General features: G+C 34.9%; 1 protein-coding gene across 2 annotated transcripts in view; it reads left to right on the top strand.

Moving 5' to 3' along the window:
- Positions 1-23,489, top strand: part of RICTOR (RPTOR independent companion of MTOR complex 2) — an 84,728-nt gene that overhangs the window by 18,614 nt on the left and 42,625 nt on the right. For both annotated transcript variants that reach the window (XM_065047598.1, XM_065047599.1), the window contains exons 4-11: positions 8,602-8,666; positions 14,241-14,372; positions 15,397-15,460; positions 18,998-19,124; positions 20,076-20,245; positions 20,497-20,564; positions 21,606-21,673; positions 22,994-23,076. In XM_065047598.1, coding sequence (XP_064903670.1) covers positions 8,602-8,666; positions 14,241-14,372; positions 15,397-15,460; positions 18,998-19,124; positions 20,076-20,245; positions 20,497-20,564; positions 21,606-21,673; positions 22,994-23,076 — 777 coding nt within the window. The remainder of the gene's footprint in view (positions 1-8,601; positions 8,667-14,240; positions 14,373-15,396; positions 15,461-18,997; positions 19,125-20,075; positions 20,246-20,496; positions 20,565-21,605; positions 21,674-22,993; positions 23,077-23,489) is intronic.

The following is a 23,489-nucleotide window of genomic DNA, read 5'->3' as shown; positions in this document are numbered from 1 at the left end:
GCAGTTTTCATACTGAAAAAGTTTCAAAGGGTCAATTTCTAGAAATGGTCAGTATTGCTGATTTTAAGGTGCTTTTTCCAAATAGATGCTTCCAAACCATGGAAATGTGACAGGTGTTTGCGCACATGAAGGATATGTTGGAAGCTGACATTGTAAACTGATAGGCAGGAATTAAAAACTTAAAGCAGCATGAGAGTGTAGACTGAGGAAAGTGGCCATGAAAGGCCTTCAGAGAGGAGAGCAAGTACTTTTTGGGGGTAGATGAGCAAACTGTGGAGAGGACCAGAGACGACTCATAGAAGGTGGGCAGGCAGGTAGGAAAAGGGTGTTTGTAGCATCCTGAATTGTTGTGGTTGAACTAGCATTCCATTTGTCAAGGCAAGGGAAAAGTGCATGGCAATCAGTGAGCTAGGAGACTTCACTATGAGTTTTACCCAAACGGATGGACTGACATTCAGAAGGAGCTGGTAAGTTGTATAACTTCCTGATAGGGTGCCATAGAGAGGATAGCAGGTTTGAAGATGAAACCTGAGTTTCTGTGACAGAGTGTGGATCCTGCAGTCAGCAGTAGCTAAGAAACAAGGTAGTACTGGAGAATTTTGTGCATAAAGTAAGGTTTAAATTGTTGTTGTTGTAGATGAGCTGATAACAAATTGTCGAGTAAGATGACCATGAGGCTGCTTGGCAGTTTTGAGACAATCTCAAGTGAAAGAGTGGATGCTCAAGGGCAAGTTTGGGGGACCAGTTGGTATGAGAAGGACAAGTGTGCATGATAATTTCAGAAGCAGGCATGCTTCTTAGTTGTTAAAAGCACTCCTTGTGAAACTGAACAACACTTCCGTGATAGTGTATTAGATGCAGTTAGCAGGAGGGTGAATACTAAGAACAAAATTATAATAGCAAATAAATTTATCTTGTAGTGCATTGATAACAAATCTGTAAATGCTCCATTTTCTGAATTGGTTCAGAGCTTATGTAGTTGAATAGCATTAATTGAAGAACTGAACTTACATTGAATTTTTTTCTTTGGGTTGTTTCCTTCTTATGTCTGTCAGACATCCACCATTGAGAAAATGCTGCTGTTTTTATTGAGATTCCAAGCTGTGTCTCAAGAAGGCCCTTTATTCTGCTAGAAAAGGCTGATGCGTAGCTGTTTCCTCTTTATACTAATCTGTAAGCTTTCAAATGTGAGTGCTTCCAAATCCTCCAGTTGCCTCCTAATTAAAAAGCTGGACTACATTTGCAGACTCCTAGTGAAAAATCGATATTTGAAACTATGGATTTTAAGAGTGTTGATTTTACTACTGAAAATCAGATATTAAGTACCTATAAATGTGGTAAATTAGTAATTAAGCATACTGTAATTAAAGGATCAACTAAAAATTATTTTTAAAAGATAGTTTTGAAAAATCGAATAATTTCATAATTGACTATTTGAATAATTTGTTCTTTATACTTACCTGGTGTTAGAATTGGAAAATCCTTACAAAAACACAAGGAAGGTTTTCATAAATTAGACATAAGACTGGCAAGGAATGATGAATTTGTGAAAAACAACTTGCTGAAGTGAAATACGACTTCTGAAGACAGAGACACTAGTTCAGAACCCTTTTTTGATCCTGAAACAGTGACACTGTACAAAGGAATCATCCCACTCTGTTTATTATTTATCACTCATTCTTATATTCATCTCCCTGGAATATCTGCTTGTACATTTGATTTTGAAAACTTTTCCTGTTTTTTGTTTGAACTGCAGATGCAGTTATGAAAATAGAACAAAAGTTGCAAATTATATTGTATTGTGTGCCTTGTGGTTGGAAGAACTCTGTGTTTTTCATTCCAGTGGTTAAAGAGTGAAAGCCTGGAGCTTCGGGGAGATGCTTTTATTTCCTTTTTGCATTCTGGTCTTCTGCTATGAAATGGTATAGTCTCAGTTCCTCCTTGTGAGGTAGGATTGTGGGGAAGACAGATGTGCTAAGAGCTGAGGATCTTTGTATCCTGTTTTGGATTTGCATTGAAGATTAACTTGATTTGTCTGTAAATTCTTGCATTTTGTGATCCATTTTTGAAAGGCTACTAATTAGGATATTTGTCCTATGAAGAGGGAACGGACCATCGAATTTTTTTATACTGTATTTCTGATAAAATAATACAGGAAATCTATAAAAATCAACTCTCCTGCTGTAAATATAATTTTATCCAAAATCAGATGTCAGCACCACTCTTGGCAGTTGCTCTTTAATGCCCCAAATGTTCCTTTCAAAGACTGGGCAACTCTCACATTTGGAAGAAATAACTGTTCCAACTTGTTTGGTCAGGGGAAGCAAAATGTTTGCGTTCATGTGGAAACAATTAATGTTACGAATAGCTAATGTGGACTTTCCTGACAGAGATCATGGTAGACGTTGCATTTTCTATTAATTACAAGATATATGAGGTATGTTAGGTTCAGATTTCTTGCCTTGAAAGAGGACTGGATTTTTAAGGTGGCATTTGTTTCCCCCTGCCTGCACTGCCCTCCTCCTCCCCCCTCTAATTTAAGGAGAAGGAAATTAGTCACCCATTAAGAATTACTGAACTAGATTCCATGAGTTTATGCAGAAGATAAATACTTTAAATAAAACTGATTAAAATCATGTTGGTCATCAGTCAACAGGATTTGTCACTGTATCTACAAGAATGATATTTTTGTATGATCCCTGCTTACCTGAGATGTAATCATCTTTTCCTTCATCTTTCCATTCAAGAGGAGTGTTAACTAGTGATATTCAAATCCCCACAACACCCAAACTTACTGTGCAAAGTACACTCACTATATATGTGATAATTTTCAAAAATTCACATTTTGTTCATCAAATTTTAGCTAGTACTTCATATTAGTAAAAACCTTAATGATTGTATTCTTGGCTCTGTGGCTGTAGAACATGGGCTGTTCCAGCTTAACAGGCATTTTTAACAGGTATCTTAATTTTTCTGCTCCAAGAAGTTGGCATTCCCAGTCTTGTGATACTCAAGCTGTGGAAAGGTATGTTTTGTTCTGCATTGCAGCAGTGGCAGGCTGATTTTTCTCCTAATCTGCCACTCATCACTTAATAAGTGAAGCTGCAGTTTTGTGGGCAGAAACGTTTACGAAGTACTGCCTGGCTTGTGTTAGACACAATAATATTGTTCCTTTCAAACCACCTGTATCACTATTTAAGCCAATCTGAGTTTTGACCTGAACACTGAGGATTTGACCTCTAGTAGATGGTCGCTGACAGTTTCAGTTCACAGCCTTGGTATTTACCTTGGGCTTCAGTAAGCAGAGTATAATTACCCATCTTTCATTTATATAGGCAGCTACACTAAGCACCTTCAGGTTTCCCAACTTCTGCTGATTAATACCAAAACATCATGGTTACTACTTTGGGCTTTTCCCCACCCCCATGAGAAGCAGTAAATGATAAATTACTGAAAACCAGAAGGAACTGTACGATTGTGTTTGCCTAATGGAAAATATCTTTTGGATTTGAAGTATTCATTTAGAATCTTTCATTATAGGTTTATCCCACTGTTAGTTTCTGAGAGATCCTTTTTACGTTTTAAGTCTAAAAGTGTATTTAAACAATAAACAGGAAAAAAAGTCCAGAGATTCTGTTATAGGGGTTTCTAGTTTTCATTCAAAAAAAGTACTTCCTGAAGGACAAAACGAAACTTGGATAATTTTAGCTTACACTTGGTAATTGAATAGTGTCAGAGATACAGAAAAATCATCTTTTCAATCTGCTTAAACCTAATTATTTCGTTATTTCATGAGGGTCTACTACTCTGCTGTATGTATCTGTTAGCTTTTGGCCATGCTGCCAAATTTCATGAATGGAGTTTGGGGCTACAGAGGCTTTCATAGATTCCTTCTCTGTCTGATTTGTGTTCTGCCATTTTAGAGTCATGACTGTGCTTTGCAAAACCCAAGTATCTTAGAATCTGAATGCAGTATTGACTGGCTGTAACATTGATCCAAACAGATAAACCACTATGGGCAAAACTCATTATGAAGTATGTATCAGGTAGGAACAGAATATCTGCTTTAGGGGCATTCAGCTGTGGAACAAACCTGGAGAGCTAATGGGTGTAAATCCAGAGACTGCAGTTTCAGCTGGGTCTTCTATTAAGCCTACAATCTACTGTGTAGCATCCTCATAAATATTATTAGTGACTGTTCAAACTATATGTCCAAAACTAGAGTATAATAATTCTATTTTGGATGCATAGAATTATATCATACTTCTACCTAGTAATTGCTGTGACTATTCTGTTAAATATGAATTTGAACGGTCTCAGTGTGCACTCATGTTGTGTGTGCTGTTGACCTCCGGTGGTTTTGTTGTTTTGAGCTACTGTTTCCAAGACAAGTTGATGTGGTATTCATATTGCTATGACTCATCCAAGTAGCATGAAAAACTCATAGCTGACAGTAAACATTTAAAAAAAAACTTTCGCTGTAAGCTAGTTGCTGTCTGGCCTAGCAAAAGTATCATTTTGTTTTAATGATAAATCATACCCTACAAATTCTGTGCTGTTCCCATTCATTTACTACCAGATAGAATCATAGAATCATTTAAGTTGGAAATGACCCTTAAGATCATCAACTCCAACCGTTAACCTAACACTCCACCACTAAACCATATCCCTCCAGCGCCACATCCACGTGTCCTTTAAACACCTCCAGGGATGGTGACTCAGCTTCCCTGGGCAGCCTGTTCCAATGCTTCACAACCATTTCGGTGAATAATTTTTTCCTAATATCCAATCTAAACCTCCCATGGCACAGATTGGTGCAAATATCAATAGTTTTGCATTTTAGAGGTGACTTATTGGCAGTTTTAACAAGCAAAGTATACTATGTGTGTTTGTATGAATGTAGATGTACAAATACGTGAAGTCTATTGTGTACATATAAAAATACATACATTTTATATATGAGACATGCAAATTCATGTATGTAATTCTGTGTATTTACATGATACGATAATCCATTGACATTTTAGCAAAATATAGCAGATTTTACCAAACTTGTATTGCTTGCCTCCAAACTTATACTACGATGACATGCATATGAATTGTTAAATGTTACAGTCAAACATAAGACAGTTATTTGGCTTTGTCATGAATTTGGACATCTACAAAAATCACTGCTTTTGGGCCAGAATTATTCATCTGCTTAATGTTGTTTGAAGGTGAAATGAAAAGAAAGTGTCAGAGGTTTCCTTTTAAATATATTTAGGACCAGACATTTATAATTGAGGAAATACCCAAAGCACTGAGACAAGCTAAACAGTATCTTCTTTATAGTCGCTTCCATGACTCCCTCCCCCTGCCCTTTTAAATATATATATATATATATATATATATACACATATATATATCCAACCTTACTTTCACCAGTTGTTTGTTGTTTTTTTTTTTCTTCTAGACTAAATAAACCAAATGGCTCAGCCTTCATGGTGTATTTTTTACTTGCCTTGTACTTTTTTTTTTTTTCTGCTATACTTCTTCCAGTTTGTCTGCTCTTAAAATGTGGTGCCCAGAATTTTGTTCTTCATGCAGTGTTGGCAGCAGCCTGTGAAGTGGAAAAAAAGTCTCTTAAACTCAAACATAATAAGTCCTAATAGTATTTCCAAAGGTAAAATCCCCTCCCCTTTTACTTTTGAAATGATATCGCATGGACTCATTTAGTTGTATAGTTTGCTGTAATTTCTAGATCTTACTTTCCTTTTGAATTTTTCATTTAACAATCTGTTTTCTGTACATGTTGTATTTCTCTGCTGATCTCCTTTCAGTTTTTATCACAGTATCGCAGTATGTTTGGGATTGGAAGGGACCTCAAAAGATCATCTAGTCCAATCCCCATTAATGTGTGGTACCCTGAAGGATATGATATGCTGTTCCTTTTACTTAATTGTATTTTCTTATGGAATTTGGACACTTCTTTCAAATCACTGAAAGATTTTTAATTCTGATCTTGCTGTCAGTCTTTTTTTTTTTTTTTTTTAATTTTTCTAGCTGGAAATCCTATAAGTACACTACCACGTGTAAGTTGCAGACAAAGCCAATACTAAGTAATGGTGACCCATTAGAATGAGAGTAAACTAATAACTAAAACTTTTATTAGCCAATTTTAGTTTTTCATTCTTTGTGGGAAATATTTAACATATGCACGGATGCCATTAAACACTGAGAATAATTATCGCATTCAGAAATTTGTATCTATACAGCGGTAAAACTTGATGAAAGTTATATATCATCAGGTTACAATACTATGTTTGAGTTTCAAGATAAAATCAAGTTTCTTTCTAAGTCACTGAGGATATGCACAATTGGAGCACATATATAGAGGAAAACGGTTGGTGTTGAGGAGCTAATAACTGCTATATGTATTTGGTAAGAGTGGACAGTGACAACTAGACTGGAGCTGGTCCAGTGAACTGAATGCTCTTTGGCCATTGCAGCAGGTTAGGTGGGTTCCTGAACATGTCATCTGCTTTAGTTTCATCTCAGGACCACTCAAGGTGCCTACAAGTAGTAAGTGTGATGATAGGAAGCTTGCTTCAGAAATGCACTTGTGCACACAATAGCAGCTTTCTCAAAATGTTTTTTTCCTACTTCAGGATTATAATTCTGTCTTCTTTTTTTAAAGTACGAACAAAGACTGTGGAGGATAATCTGGTATATTAAATTAGCATCTCTCCTTTGTCTTGGAGTGATGGGGAGAGGTTTAGGTGAATAAATGGTGAGCCTAAACAGCTATCGATGTATTTGTCTGAAACTGAACAATGAACTGTTTTTACTCACTATCTTCTAACACTGTAAGTTTTGCTTACACTCTGCCAGCCAATTTTTACAGTTCACAAGATGTCAATAGAAATGCTAAAGCAGCAGTGGTGGCCTTAAGCAGTCCAGCAACATGGCATAAAAATAGATTGATGCTAGGAAGTGACATATTGTCGTGACCAGTTAATCCACCAATTGTCTAGTTTTATTATCACTTATGTTTGAGAGGTGTGGGGAACGAGGTTGTATAATAACATTCCTTATGTTTTGTAATAATCTTTGGTTATAGCCACTGTTAAGTAAAATATTTCAATTAACTTAGATTTTTTGAGCCAAAATATTGTCTGTCTCACTAGTATCTTTGGATTTCAGCATTATCACTATGGATTTTGCTCACAATGTGAAAAATAATTTCTTCAAATATAATGTGATCCTTAGAAGAACTTGTAGTTGTTGAACATAAACCTAAGTATTGTTTGAAATTTAAATCAGCATGCTAATAAAATAGGTTCACTTAAAAGCAGAGTTTCTGTACAGAGTTTGTTTTTTCAGACGGAGGTGAACAGTAGAATGGGAGCATGGAACATGTTGAATATTTCAGTTTACAGTAGCCTTAATTTAACTGTTCATTTAGTTTATTATAAATGTCTTACTGTGAACAGTAAACACATATAAAGAACGTGGCACAGGGTTTGATATATTTTAATACTTTCAGAGCATGAGGTGTTCATTAGTTAAAACAAAACATTCCCAAATTCCTCAGTGAGGAGAAACTGTTAATACTGTGCTGGCCCAGAACTGAACACATGCCTGTTTCAAAAAAGGAGGACAAAGTGCAAAGCTGTTGCAATCAGTATTAGTCACTTCAGTTTTTGGAAGTGCTTGGGAAAGTACTTTGGGATTTGGACATAACAATAAAGTATTTTATAATTTTAGCTGTGGATAGTGAATGAGATTACTAAGAATTTCTTTGCTGCTCTTGCAAAGTACAACAGTATTAGCTCTTAAAGAAAAGACTGTTTTCCTTTCCTCAGGAGGCTAAAACACTGGCATACACTAGATTGTTCCTTTTGAGATTGGTTTTGTATATATAAACTGCACTTGTAAATCTTTCATCATGTGCTCAAAATGGGTAAATATGGTTGAAATGTTCAGAACTTGCAACAGTTTATGGATGTTGTTTTGTGTGCATATATTCAACCTTTGTGCTGATTTTTTTTTTTTTTTTTCCAGAGGTACAAGTTTTATGGAATTGATGGCAGGCCAGGCTAAATGTCAGTTATGGGACATTTACCATAGGCAACTCCTGACTATTTTTTTTTTATTTCCCCCCACCCCACCCCCAGCCTGTGCTGCTGTGTCAAAACATGACAGTGAACCATCAGTGTCTAACCTTGCTTCTAAACTCTCACCTGAGCCCTCTTTTATAATGCAGATGTGCTTAGACTTCAGTCATTTCCCTCTCTGCTCAGGTTACCAAATGCCCAACCAGTGGCTTTTCAGAAATGAGCTTAAAGACAGCAAGAGGAGCAGTATGGAATGGAAAAATTAACCAGTAGGCAGCTTACACAATTTTGCAAGCTTTTCTCCGAGAGGAAGTGTACGTGTGTCTGGCTTATATAGGAACAGAGCACTGACAGCAGAAATTCTCAGGGAAGTCTCAAGCTAGTACGCTTTCCCCTGACTTGAATGAAATTCCTTAGATTTCTTTGAAAGCATTGCCAGAAATCTTCAGTTTTATGTAATCATTTTTAAGAGTTATAAGTAATAGATGTTTTCTTTTATTTTCAGCTTCTTTGTAATACTGGCCATGCTGAAGAAAAGCTAGGTTTTACATATGACAGCATCATAATATGGTAAGTAGTAAGGAACACCAGAACAGTAATAGCAGTTGTTAAAGGTGCAATATCAATTTTATTTGTAGTTTTAAGCTAGTATTTTGTATTTCTAATGTGTTTGAAATTTCATAATGCAAACATATGTGTTTAATGAGTAAAATCAGAAATACATTATTTGCTTTCAAGCAAAGAGGGGGAAGTAACCTCCAAGTTAAAAGCTGGATTTCTGTATTCTTCATAGATCTAAAAATTTCTCTAAATATATCAGTACTTGCAGAGAGCTCTGTAAGTAAAAATTGTTCTGAGAGAAATTAGAGTATGCTCTTGATGTAGAATCAGGATTTAAATATAAGCTTTTTATGTTAATGTGGTATATTGATGTGTCTTTCTAGCATTGTTTTCCTGCTACTAAAATGCTCAGTGTATATACTTTCAAGTGGAATTTTCCTACATTCTGTTACTGTTTCTGAGAATCAAAAGTAACTACCTGCTTATTTGCAGAACTTCTGTTTGTGTTTTTATACAAGCATTGCTAAATTTGTCCTGAAGCTCAGCATCGGCAGAAGAAACAGCTAAGATCTAGTATTTAGTATGATTTTTGTGTTCTTTCAATTTAGTTATCTGACATAAGAAAGCAAGCTTAGAAGAGGCAGTGTTTCTTTAAGTAAAATGTTGGGTAAACTCATGTAATTTCTTGTGGAAATATTGGAAGTTGTTTTCTTAAATAGAACTGATATTCCTTGCAAGGACTGAAAAAAAAAAAAATTTAAATTACTGTATTTTGTGAATGCATAGTTCTTGAAATCTTTAATAGGTTATCATCTGATCATATTTATGTAATCTGTTATAGTGTTTTAAGATGGACTAAACATCATTCAAGAGTATAACTTAAGAATTCAGAGCTCCTTACCAAATAATTTAAATACAAGTCTTAACAGGTTTTGCGAATACTAGTGTTTGTTCGTATAGGAAGAAGTTCACAGAAAGATCTGCTTATCCAAACACAGTTACAGATATTGATAAGAATATTGGTAAGGAATTACAGATATTGATAAGAGATAAAATGTTCTCAGCAGACATGAAGAATAGCCCCCCACTTAGAAAAATGCCAAAATTGGCTTATCAAAAAAATGAGAAGACATACAGCAGGAAAATGATCTTGCTTAGTGTTGTTGCTTTGGTCAGTCCAATGGTTCCTCTTGGTACGTACATGAGAAACAAGATTATTCTGCTATAGTGATAATTTTGTAACTCAAGGATACCACCCAAACAGTCAGATTTTAACAACTATAATTGTGCTGATTGGTGGTTCTTCAGAAATATTTATAGGATGGATTGTTTTCATGAAATGTGGACTTTGCAGGCAAACTTAAAATTTTACTCTACAGAGTTACAGCCATTCTGAAGTAGTATGCTGTTTGCAGATTATTTTGCTATACACCATATAGCCATTCTGAGTGACTTGCAAATACTGCACTTTTAAAATAATTTTGGAAATGAACTTCAGGTAGGCTAAGTACAATTGTTTATTTGGAAATCCCATGTGAGTTCTGTAATTTGCTTTGCTGATGTTCTGAATGTTATCTTAGATTTCCATAGGAAAACTTTTTGTTCTACAAATCAAACCGGGTTTTCTTTGAAAATTTGAAAAGTTACTTGGATGCAAGAAATACTTTGAGTTTTCTGCATTTGTGAAGTATGAGTGGCTAACTTTAAAGCATCAAACTATAAGGAAATCAGTGATTTCTAGAATAATTATAGATTTCCTGTAGAGTTCTAGGTTCGAGGTCATTAACCTTGATAGAACATTTACCCAAACCAAAGACAGTTGCAGTCTGTAATAATTGCAGTTATTCTCAAATTAGAGATCTGAGGCTTTTTTCTCCTTTTAGAATACCGTTAGTCCAGATGCCTGATCATAGTTTCTTCTTGTCAGGAGTTGGAGATAATAGTGACACATTTTGTTGTCATTCACAGTAGAGATGGGTCTTCCTGTTTCGTACCATTGACAGAGGAAGCCTTGAGCCATGAAGAAAATGAAGTGTAGGCCTTAGAAATCTTTGAGGTCTTTTAGTTAACATGCCAAGACACTTTGGCTGTGAAAGCAGAATTCAGAATATTTACAGTTACCTGCCTGGATCAAATAGAGATTTGCCAAAACCTTTGTTTTATTTCTGTAGTGAGAGGATGAGATGCTTTACAAAAAGCTGTGAGGATGATCCTGTGATAGGTAGCGAATATCTTTAATTATTTCATCCTTTGTTAGTTCTTCCAGACCTTTTATCAGTCTTAATGTTTATCAGCTTTAATGCTGTCTTAGGAATTTATTTTCATTTTTTCCAGAGACACTTAAAATAATGGGACAAGTAGTATTATACCTACTTTTCCTCTTTTACAATCATGATGTCTTTTTTGGCACTTTCAGCCACAGGTGCACATGGAGTGGGCATATCAAAATAATTTTATTGTTCTGATGGCTGTTTTAGAATCATACAGTGTGGGTTTATAACAGAGTTTTAATGCTGATGTGCGTTAAGTCACATCTAAACAAGACAGTGACAAAAATTCAGGATTGTAACTATGCATACAGATAATTTTTAAATTCCCTTGAAGTCTCTCATAACCCCATCCTGTTCTCATTAATATAAACAACATTTCCCTCTGCCCTGCCCTCTTCCTCCAAGTCGAGAATTGTGTATTAAATGCTGCCTAGAGAAGGAGATTGTGAACCTGGATGAAATCAGGACAAAAAATATTGTCAGGATAAAAGTATTCCATTGACCTTCACTCTTTGAATTAATCTTCTCAGATTTGCATTTGTGAAACTACTTTTCATCACTTTATCATCTCTTTATGTCACTTAACACAGTCTTCAGAAATACCTTATGCCTTTCTATACACTATTGTAATAACTCTTTTCCAGTCTTTGACAAGATTACTAGAATATAGTTTATATAAACTCTTCTGAGTGCTTCATGTGGCTAACCAGTTTTAAGGTAATTTTATTTTAAGATCCTAAACAGTCCTCTGGATGCCCTTTGGAATCCTCTTTCTGTAGACCTGTTTATCACCTTTTCTTCTTCTTGACCACTACTGTTTATAATACAGTGCTCATGAATATATGCAGATAGTTCATATTAACGTTCTTTCCAAACACTTGGGTGTGAATCTTGGTGGGCTGCTGACAATACTTACTAATAAATTTCCTCCAGGTCTTTTGTCATTTTCATTTCTTAGTCTAACTCATATTTTGTGTAGTAAAAAAAGGCTTTAGGATAGGAATCTTCATACAGATATCTAAAGCAATGACTTAATATGAAGGAAACAATGCTTGTTTCTGTTATATCTCTGTCATTCTCCTAATTGTTTCATTCTCTCTTTTCCTTTTGGGTTATCCCATAGGTCTGATTTAATTTTTCAAGTTTTCTCCTTGTGATATGGCTGAGAACTTAGAACACTCAGAACATGTACAGGCGCACGTTTTTCTTGCATATTTTTTTTCATGCCTGGTGTAGCATATCTTCATTGTCTTTAGAAGGTCAGGTTTCTCTCAGGTTTTTGCAGTTTTTTGTTCCGTTTTTATTTTTAATGGAGAGCTTTTTTTCAGCCTTGTGTACTTCTGTATGTGATTGCTTTCATTGGACCTGTGTGGATTTTATGGCAGTGTTAGGTATACATCTTTCTGGCTAGCAATATATTTTTATTGCATACTCACTATTTAAAGATAGTGACACATCCCTTTTTGGTACTTTCTGCTTTTCTATGTTGAATTTCCTGATAGTGTTGTCCTCTCTAGTGGTTTCATTGTTGCCAGTTCTATCTACAGATTATTCTTCCCTTGTGAGTTGTAGAACAAGCTTTCGAAGCGTTATTTGCTTATGAGAAACTCTTTGTCTAAAAATTGTTTTGGTCTGCCATACAATAAACGTTTTCCTCTCAAATATAGAAGTATTGTACTTTATATGATGAGAGGAAAAATACCCAGATTCATTACTTGGCTGTCCTAATAAGAAATGTTGTGGATAGCAACAACACAATTTGCATCAGTAGTGGGTAACTTCCGCCCTAAAAGGAAACTCTACTGAAGCGTCTTGAACTGGTCTATCCAAACCAACTGCAAATTGTGAGGTAAAAGTTGAAATAGAAAAACACCATGGAATAGAACTGAGTCTTACGTACTTATCCCTGAGGCTTGCATCTCTGCAAAGCTACAGAACTAGAAACAAAAATGATTCATGATCTAAAGAATACCCATTATCTACTCAGCACTACTAAAGAGTTATTGTCTGCTTTTCTTGAATAGCTTTGGAAATACATCCCTCCTCTAGTTCAGCTTTTTAGAGGAAGATTTTTTCTTAATCTCACAGTATTGAGAATCTGTTTCTTCTTTGCTTCTTGTTCAGCTTGAACTAAATGAATAAAAGCAATTAGTGGCACTTTTTATGTAAAGAATCATATTTGGTATTACAGCACAGATGGTCTTCCTGAGGTAATTCCCTACTTGGTGCTAAAAGTAATAATCAGTTGATCTATATTTGTATATAGTGTTGCAGCCTTTCTACTTCGACTAGATGTCACCTGAAAGTAGATTCCTGTTTATAGTGACTTTCCACAGGCCAATTAATCTCCAAAAAGATTCAGAAGGTTTTTGGCCTTGGAGTAGGCATGACAATCCAAGAATAAGAAAAGAAAAAAAGAATCCTACTAAAATATGTCACTGCAAGGTTGGGGGTTCCCTGCCTCCGCCCAGTGTAGTCACAGGAAAGGGCCAGATCTTTGAGGGCCTTCAAAAGAGCACTGTGTCACTTATTATTTTCAAACTCCATCTCTGGAGGTTTCCAGTATCTCATTTCTTTTTATCTAGATAGGAAATTTAGGAAATTACATTATGAGAACAGCTGTGTTTAGTAAAGCTCATCTCAGTGCAAGCAAAATACTTTCGAAATCTGTCTAAAGATATTATATGTTAATTATATAAGTTTATATGTTTGATTATATGTTAAAATGAAATTTTTAGAAATCTGTACTGTGTGGAGGTACTTAACTTATGACTGTCAGGTTTCATGTAAACATAACATGGTGCCATAACTTCTTCAGTAAGCACTGCATATAATTACTTAAGGTGCAACTTTGTCTCTGTTAGGTGTCAAGACATTGTTTTGAGGACTGTGGGTTGGCAGTCTAGCACAGGATGAAATGCTGTCTACCTTTGAATTTTCTTGGACTAATATTGTGATAAGCTGTTTTGTCAAATAAGAAGTTGTATACAAGTCATGGTCATGTATAATTTCATGGATGTATAAGCTGTTATTTGGGGGTTAAAAAAAAAGTGTGTGGCTTTTTCAGATTAATTTCTACATCTGCTGACAGGGTGAAGGTTTGCCTTCTAGGTCGTACAGGTGAGCATCTTGAAGACAGAAAATTAATACAGAACATCGATTATTTATTATTATTGCTATTATTATTGTTGTCGTTATTGTTATTATTATCAGACGTTATTTTAAATGAGCAGGCAGTAGCTGTGTGTCAGATGGTAAAGTCTTACCTGCTGCTAAATAATAATTTGTCCACCCTTTGTTTTCTTTGTTATAGTCTGAGGTTAGCTTTACTAAATGAAGCAAAAGAGGTGCGAGCAGCAGGATTGCGAGCCCTCCGCTATCTCATTCGAGACTCCAGTATTCTCCAGAAGGTGCTAAAGTTGAAAGTGGATTACTTGATAGCCAGGTAATTTTTGTCTTCCCTCTTGTTGTAAGTTGTACCATTGTAAACCACTTGCTTTTTCATGCTTGACACATGTGAGGAAGTGTTTTTATATCCTCTTACATGCTATGTAGTTTTTAGAAGCCATTTTTCTTCAGTATGAATAACATCCTCTAAAAATAGAAGGATAATATATCACGTGCTAGTCCAAATAGAACTCTGTCCTAATGTTTAATATACTCTGAATAATCTAAAAAATGTCTTAACGTTTTTCAGTCATAAATGCCATTAATCATAAATTAATCTGTGGTGTTATTAGAAGGTTGAAACAGCAGTAATTTTCATGTCTTAAGTTGTTTTATGTGAGTTATTCTTATTCTTTGTATTATGATAGTGCTTTGGAACCTCTAGTACAAAGTCAAGGCTAAAAAGCAGTTCATGTCCAAGAATTTGTAATCTAAGTATAGCCCATGACATAACAAAAGAATACATACCAAAGAACAAGCTAGCAATGAAATAATATCAGCATGATGAGTAGATCTAAATATTAGCATTTCTAGGGCTTCCTTTGTTAAAATCTTCTTGGATTTAATATACTGATACAGATGTGTGTGTTTCTGTTTAGAAATATATACACATAGCCAGTTTTAGTATGCTGTTTAATTTTACTGGAGCAAAAGGACTTTTCTGATCTGAGAACATACAAAAAACATGTTGATGTGAAACATTACAAATACTATGTTTAGTCTAATTTGCAATGACAAATGCAGCTAGCTCACAAAATATTTTTTGAAGCTGTTTTGTCTTGCCATTGTATATTTGAGAATGCTATAGTGATTTAATTATAATGAAAGTCACTGAAAAAATACAAATTAAACTAATTGACCAATCATAATGAGTATGCTTGTTGAAAGGCAGAATTTTTCAACAGTCGTAATATTCCTTTTCTTCTGTTTATTCAATTGTATAAATATTAACAAAAGACGTTAACACTAACTTTCACCTTAGGTGTTATTATAAACAAAATGTGTTTTTTAACTTATTTTAGGTGCATTGACATACAGCAGAGTAACGAAGTAGAAAGAACACAAGCACTTCGATTAGTCAGAAAGGTAAAATCTAACTATATATGGTCTTACCAGCTATACCAATCAGCTGTGCTGACTCCTGGTTTTCTCCATCAGGTTTTATTGTGCAGTTTCTAATACCTTACCTTACTTTATCAAATGAGAAGAAATTGCAACAGATAATTCAAAAGAGAGAACGAGGGGTAATGCTGAGCATTGTTGTGATTTTAATCTGTTACCACTGAGAACCTGGAGTAGTAGACTAGAAAAGTCCTGCTGATTTTCCTGTGATAGAGATCAAACTGGACAGGATTCAGGAAAAACGATAAATGCAAAGCTGTAAGAACCATATTATTAAGTTTCATCTAATGATTTAACATTATTGTATAGTGTGTTGAAGCATCTGTGGACCAAGGATGGGAAATTTTCTGACATTTGAGAAATGAGGCAAATTGCCTTCACTGGAATAATCCGTTGAAGGAATGCTTCTAGCCTTGTTGCTATATCCATAGAGGTTGATTCAATTCATAGTTCTTGTCTCAGATACACAATAAGACATAGATGGTCTGTGGTGGTTACTGTACTGTGTGTCTGTGGATATGAGGTGTTTGAAGCTGTGGTAGCTGCATTTTAAAGTTTGTCCTATATACAGCTACTGAAGGTATTTTTTCCAGGCAACATGCTATTCTGTCTCTATACTGGACTTTGCTGTTCTTTATTGTGCTTATATTCTTCTACTGAGCATCTTAGGAAAAACTATCAAGGACTTAAGTTTGAAGTAGTTAGAAGAATTGTTTCCCAGGAGCACTGTGTGTGTTCGAACTGTTTTGTGTGGCTACCAGTAAAGTTAAATGCCTTTTTTGTGTTCTATCTGGGCTTCAGCAGTTAAGCGTATGTTAACGTAGAGGAGTCAGTACTTCGACAACTCTCACACAAAATACTGTGAAACACATCCCGAATGTCAAGTTCTACATTTTCAGTCTCATTGTTACCTCACTCTTGTTGTTTTCCCATATTTCCATCTCCCTCTGTATCTCAGACTTAGGGGTTTGATACCAGGATTCCTAAAAGATTATATGAAGTTCTGGAATTAATGAATGTCAAAGAAAACAATCAGAATTAATTAATTTGTGTAGAAAATAATTTACTGTGAGCCATGGAAGAGCTTAACAGAGCTCCATGAGCATTACAGATCTATTGTTTTCAGTTTCAAAGTCTGGATGCAATTCTTTATTTAACCTCATCTTTGATAGCAAAAATGCTTATGTCAGAATGCCAGAGACAGAAAACTTTAAAACATTCTCTTGCTTTCTTTTCTTCCATTTCTTAGAGTAGAAGAACAAAATATAAAATACTAATCCTGTTCCAAGAATTTTTAGAAGGTACTTAATGGTAATCATTTTTTTTTAAAGTGCAAGTTGAAGTGGTATAGGAAGAGAAAACAAGAACAACTTCAAACCTTTTAAACTTGGTTTCTGATACTTTTTTCTTGGAAGACTTTGAGTGCTTACATTCTCTTTTGACTGTGATCACCTCTGCATTTCCTAGTAAGAGCTTTGCAATTTAGCAGTATCTTCAGATATGAAAAGGATGGCATAAAGGTTCTTCAGAAAGTGTCGGGGTTTTTTTTTGTCTAACAGAAGCCAATAGGTAGGTAGGGTGTTTTATTCTAAAAACAGAAGTTGGGATTAGGTTGCAATATGAACCACCTTCCTCTTCTCTATAGATTAAAGACCAAATTCATAGTCTTAACTTCTTTTGTCGTTGCTGCTTTTAAAGTGGCCTTGCATCACTTGTCCTTGGTCTGTAGAATTGTATTTCAATACCTAAGAGCAGAATGAAGGCAAATGCAAAGGTTTGTATGTATTCTACTGATGCACGTGGGATTGCATATTAAAAGAAAGAAGTCTTTCCTTCTCATGTCTTAAAACCAAAGAAAACGATGAAGGAGAACAGCCTTAAGAGTCTGCTTGTGTCCTCACACTAAGTACATGTCAATGTCAAAAGTTATAATTTTGTAGGGTGGATTATTACATCCATTCTGTTGCTAGTTCTTCTTACTTCATGTCATTGTAAAAGTGAAAGACCTGCATGGGTGGGGAAGAGTGTGTTTTTTTTTCTCTTTAGAGTTCCTACCCTAAAGCTTCCTGTTTTGTGGGTGATAACGTGATGTGCAAGAAGAAATTTCTCAAAAACACCTGTTAAAAATAAACTTGTTAAAGTGTTCAAATATATTTTTCATAATGGTTGATCTCATTTTAACATCCTTTGTAAAGAGGGTAAAACAATCTTCTCTGTCTGAACAAATAGCTAGAAGACATCTAAGGTAGCTGTAAAATTAATATAGAACAAAATAATTTTTGAGAAATAATAGAGATAAACCTGCTTTTGTTGGAGACAAAGGAGGTATTAAAAAAAACCTTGGGAATCTAGCCTAAAGTTTTTAGATGTTTGATGCATATTGAGTATTTTTTTACATCTCACTTTTTTGTTAGTAGAAGAAAGTGTGGCATGGTTGTGTGGACTGAAACAAATTGTTATCCCTTTTTAAGCAGTCGGAGGAGAAAAACTACTTCTTCTGTACTAACACATCATTTAATCATGCTCATGTTCCATAGTATAGGGATATGTATATTTAAATTTTTCAAACTGTGAAAAAACATGAACAAACAGCTACTCAGCCTTTGTATCTAAAGCCTCATTTGGAGGAGGGTGAGGAGTGGCGTTACTGTTGTGGAGTGGGTGTATTGCCTTGAATGTGTTCACGAGATCTTGGAGTTTAGTCTGGTGTAAATTTTGTGAATTTCTGTGGTGCAAGAGCTCTTCAGTAGCGTAAATGAACGTTGACTATTAAAATCTGTTCTTCTTCTGTTCTGTCTCAAATTTATTGCTTTGTTGTTTTTTTTTATTTGAAGAATGAGTTGATTAATGGATGCATGTCTTGTTTTCATACTTGCTTTTCGGTTTAACATGCTTAATGAGTGTGTGTGTGGTTTGTGCCATAGCTATGTAACATGAAATTGAATTACTCCACAGTTCTAAGTTCAGGTACTATGCGAGAGGACATAGGGTTATTACTGACAGTTGCCTTCCAAATACTACAGCAGCTGCTTCTGTTGATTGAACTATTTTGTACTCTGCAGCAATCTAAGGCTCTGTCTACTGAAGGGGAGATTTTAGCCTTGGCTAAGAAACCGTTGAATAGGTAGTGAAGAATCTGCTGTGATATGAATGAGTCTTTTAGAAGAGTTTGTAATCTACTGTGTGTCATCAGATAGTATTCTTTCTTGCAAAAATACATTGAAAAGGTAGCCATAATTCTCTCTGCAACGGTCATCTTTTTAACCCTTTCTTATTATGATAAAATAATATAAAAACGAAAAAACTGAAGTGGGAAGAGAAAGGTAAATTTACAAACAAAAAATTCCAATAACAAATAGTTTTGAGGATTTCCAGGTATGACGGAGTACTATATCAAGTGGTCTGTCTGGTTCTATCTAGGAAACAGGATGCTGGTGAATCTGTGAGTATATTTAGAGAAATATGAAGAAACAAGAAGGCTTTTTCTTTCATTTTTGGCAGATGATCACTGTGAATGCTTCATTATTCCCCAGCTCTATTACTAATTCTTTGATAGCAGTTGGAAATGATGGTCTTCAAGAAAGAGACAGAATGGTTCGAGCATGTATAGCCATTATCTGTGAATTAGGTAAGATAATTATAAGCTAATTAAGGAAAAATTGACATGGTTGTCATCAGTTGTCTAAGAGATTCTCTCTCTGGGTCACATTTAATAGATGGTGTTCAAATAATTAAGAGTGTTTGCTTAAGAATTAAATAGATATTAAATATTCTTAATGTCGGTTTCCTAGATTTTAGTCATTAGTTTGATATAAGACAAAATCACTTTAGCTTGAAATCAAAATCTCTTAAGTGAAGTACCTGAAGATTTCAGGTGCAGTTCTTTCCTTAAACACTTGCCAATTTTTGATTTACCTTAAAAATATTTCTCTCCTGCAGTTGATGTTTCTAAAACTAATGGATTGGAAACAATGAGAATTCCATACATAAAATGCTGACAAATGTGCAAGAGTTCAGAGAACTACAAAGGATCTCCCTTTAAAAATATTTACAGTGGGTTACCTGGCTTCTGGAAGTCAGTATTTGTGTCCATGTAAAAGCTCTCTGGACAGTGGTTTATACTGACTCCAAACACTTGCACATGGGTGCTGATTTTTAAACTTTTTAAAAAAATCTATCAATGAGAACTTCAGCAATATTTTCAAGATACAAATTTTTGTTTTAGAGAAATAAATTATCTTTTATATTCTAGTATAAATATTTGATCCATGTCAGTCCAGTGAAGTGCAAAACCTTTTTGCCAGGAAATTTTGTATGGAAACCTGGTTGGGAAATTGTTGCACTGTGATGACTGACTGACCAGTATTTTTGTTCATGATAAATTAATCCAAAGTCTCAATTCGTTACTAATATCAGTCAGTTCCATCAAAACCTTTACACGTGCCTCAGCAGTGTAAAGGTTTATGTACTAAACTAAAAAGGTATATGTACTAAAGAGAGGACATGTTTGTCAAATTGTAAGCCATGACATGTTATCTTTCCTATCACTGGTCAAAGTGACACGTTTTTCTTTATTTAGCGCTTCAGAATCCAGAGGTGGTAGCTCTTCGGGGTGGTTTAAGTACCATCTTGAAAAATGTGATTGATTGTCAGCTAAGCCGAATAAATGAGGCTCTGATAACCACAGTTTTGCACCTCATTAATCATCCAAAGACCCGACAGTATGTGCGAGCAGATGTAGAATTAGAGGTATGTTCAGTTTTACTTGTTTAGTGACAGAAATTAAACATTGTATTACTAATTGAAGTGTTTAATTTTCCTCTCAGATTTCACCCCCCCTGTGTTAGTGCAAAATGTTCAAAATGTAACATTTTAGGCTAAGAGCATGATGATTTATAAAGCTGGAATAACATGACAGATTGGAGTGGGACTGAGGAAAGGGCAAGACCCGTTTACCTGTGTTCTCATGTGAAAGTAATGCATGTTTTTCTTTTGTTCAGCGAATTTTAGCTCCTTACACAGATTTTCACTACAGGCATAATCCAGACACAGCAGAAGGACAACTCAAGTAAGTGTTAGTGCTGCTAGTTGTGCTACCAGTTGTGTTCATGGTATTGGAATTAAACTGTTTTCAAAGTGAAAAAGCAATAGCTAATACTAAACTACTTGAAGCTGAATACAGTAGGTTAGAATGCAGCCTCCTAAAATATTGTTAAGTATTTAAGATTTAAAAGGGATTGTTTGATCTGGAGAACAGAAGGTTGGGACACATCCCCCACCCTCAATAGCAGCCTTTCTAATACGTATGAAGAAATTATAAAGAAGATGTAGACAGAGCCCTTCATGGTGGTGAATGGTGGGAGGAGAAGCAGCAAGAAATTGAAATAAGAGAGGTTCTACCTTGATATAAGCATGGAGCAGGGGGAGGGATTTTCTGTGAGTCCAGTAAAGTGTTTGGAACAGGCTGTCCAGAGAGGTCTTGCAGCCTCCATCCTCGATTGTTTCTCGGATGCAACTGGATAAAGCCTTGAGTATAATGTGGTCTGGCCTCATAGCTGACAACTTTGTGCCGGAATTTGGACTAGACACCTACTGAGATTGCTTGAATTATTATTTTTTATTTATTATATTAATATTTGTATTATATATCGTATATCATATATTTCTATATTATATTAGTATATATTATTTTCCTTGTAATCAAAAGGCATTACGTGCTTAGGTCTGGGTAACGGAATAAGGTTCAAATCTTTAGGTATCTGCTGTAGACTCACTGCTTATGGAGGTGCAGAATGATTTAACCAAACACGTGTATGTGCTTAATTTGAGCTATTACCCTCTTGCAATGGAAACTCTTCTGACAAAGGAAAGTAACAATAATCTAAAAACCTAATATTTGTGTATGTGTTTATATGCATTGAATAGACACATATACACATTACATGTATGCATACACACAAGACTTTTCTTACTCTGGATTCTATCCCACATCAGAAATCTCAGTTAACTGCTTTTTACTTGCTATGTAACACTGTTACTGTTACACTACGTAACACTGCTTGTTTTATAGTAATTAACTGTATTGTGACATTTGCTGTTTTAATGACAGGGAGGACAGAGAAGCTCGGTTCCTAGCTAGTAAAATGGGAATAGTGGCAGCATTTCGATCATGGGCAGGTAAGATTTTTTTTCTTTCTTTCTTTCTTTCTTTCTTTCTTTGACGTTGGATGACTGGATGGAGAATTTTACTGTGTAGTATAAAAGAGTGGTTCATTTAAATACATAATCTGTCTCATTTGGTGTGTCTTCTGTCAATACATTATTCTTCAGAGCTGGTGGTTTCTTTGTCAATTATCCTTATGTGTGATCTCATTGGAGATAAAATTAGGGTGTGTAGCAATGACTGCGTGCACCCAGCTCTATTCCTGCATTGCAACTGGGATGTGGTCACTACGCTCTTGGAAGAAAATTCTCTGAGGCACACTATGAAACATATTTAAATGCCCATAGTGTGTAAGTGACTATGAGTGCTTAAGTTCTTGTTTTAGAATTGAGGATTTTCTTCAAGTTCATATAAAGTACATGTAATTAAATAAAAACTTGTTAGCAAAAATAAATCAGTAGGTGAGATTTTTCATCTTTTTAAAGAATTAAGGTTTGGGTGTATTTGTAATATCTGAGAAAGAAAGGTGTACAAACCTGCAGGCTTTGTTCATTTAAAGTTGCATTTTGGAGAAACTTTGATTTTCTGGATAGTATGTTTCTCTAAGTTTTAGTTTATTCTGTGAAGCAGGAAGGGAAATGTTCAAGGACATGGGCAAGGTTACTGTCTTTGCAGACATATTTTTAATAGGGACTGGTATACTGTAGAATTTAGCAGCAATTTAAAGATTTTCATCATTAATTTTGAAATATTAAACTAATTGAGTAAAAATACAGTGTGAAAGGAGGAACCTACAAGAGAGGCTCCCAGATTTTATGCAAAGTTACATCTGCTATGATGAAACTTCTGGAGATGAGCACTGGTCATTTGGGAAAACGTAGTTTAAAATAGTGCACAGAGAATGTTATTCCAAGTATGTTTAAACTTGCTGTTTAGAATTCACCTGAGATTAAAAGAAACTGAATAATTTGTTAGGTTAAAATACAGCTTTTGATGGAGAAACTGCCAAAATGATGCAGATCTTTCAGTTTAATATTCATTCCTTATTGACAATTTCATCTTTTCTTTCTGCTGCTTATTGCATATAAATGTTTTTGCAGTTAGTTTGAAAGTACTGTTCACAGTAAAAAGGGCAAAAGTAGCTACAGTTTTGTGATTAGAAAGTTTTATTAGATATTAGTGATGGGAGAAGAGATAACATTATAAAGGTGAAAATATTTTTGATAAGTAATTGTTATCATCTGTACTTGTGCTCAATCTGGAAATCAAGTTTATCAATACATCTATTTTTTCATTTGTTGAAGGAATATCATTATGTATTTAATGTTTTCTAGGTATTATCAGTCTGTGCAAACCTGGAAATTCTGGGATTCAGTCTCTTATTGGGGTACTCTGTATACCAAATATGGAAATACGGGTAGGTGGTAAATATTTAATAGCAATATAGGAATGATATTGGATGTTTCCATTAATATATTCGTAACATTTTAATGATTTAGTGGTTTAAACACAGACTCTAGTTATGCGACCACTACCGTTGAGTTTTTGACCCCCAAGTTCAAGTCTATAATTCCATTATAAAATTCCTGTGATAATGGAAACATACCCAGTGTGTCTAAGAGGAGGGAATGGAGGAGACAAAGGTATGTAGATTAATTTTTGCTTTTGTCACAAGTCAAAGCAAGTTCACAGTAGCTGCAGTTATGAGTTTAAAGCATAATAATCAGAACTGAATTAGAGAAAAATAGAAATGTTTCTTTCCAATTACCTCTTAAACCAATAAGTTGGTGGTGGCAGCAGTAACTCTTCTAAAAAATCTATAATCCAAGT

The sequence above is a fragment of the Columba livia genome, chromosome Z (assembly GCF_036013475.1).
Source record: "Columba livia isolate bColLiv1 breed racing homer chromosome Z, bColLiv1.pat.W.v2, whole genome shotgun sequence".
Taxonomy (NCBI): domain Eukaryota; kingdom Metazoa; phylum Chordata; class Aves; order Columbiformes; family Columbidae; genus Columba; species Columba livia.
The sequence above is the reverse complement of the archived record's forward strand: the minus strand, read 5'-3'. Positions and strand labels throughout refer to the sequence as shown.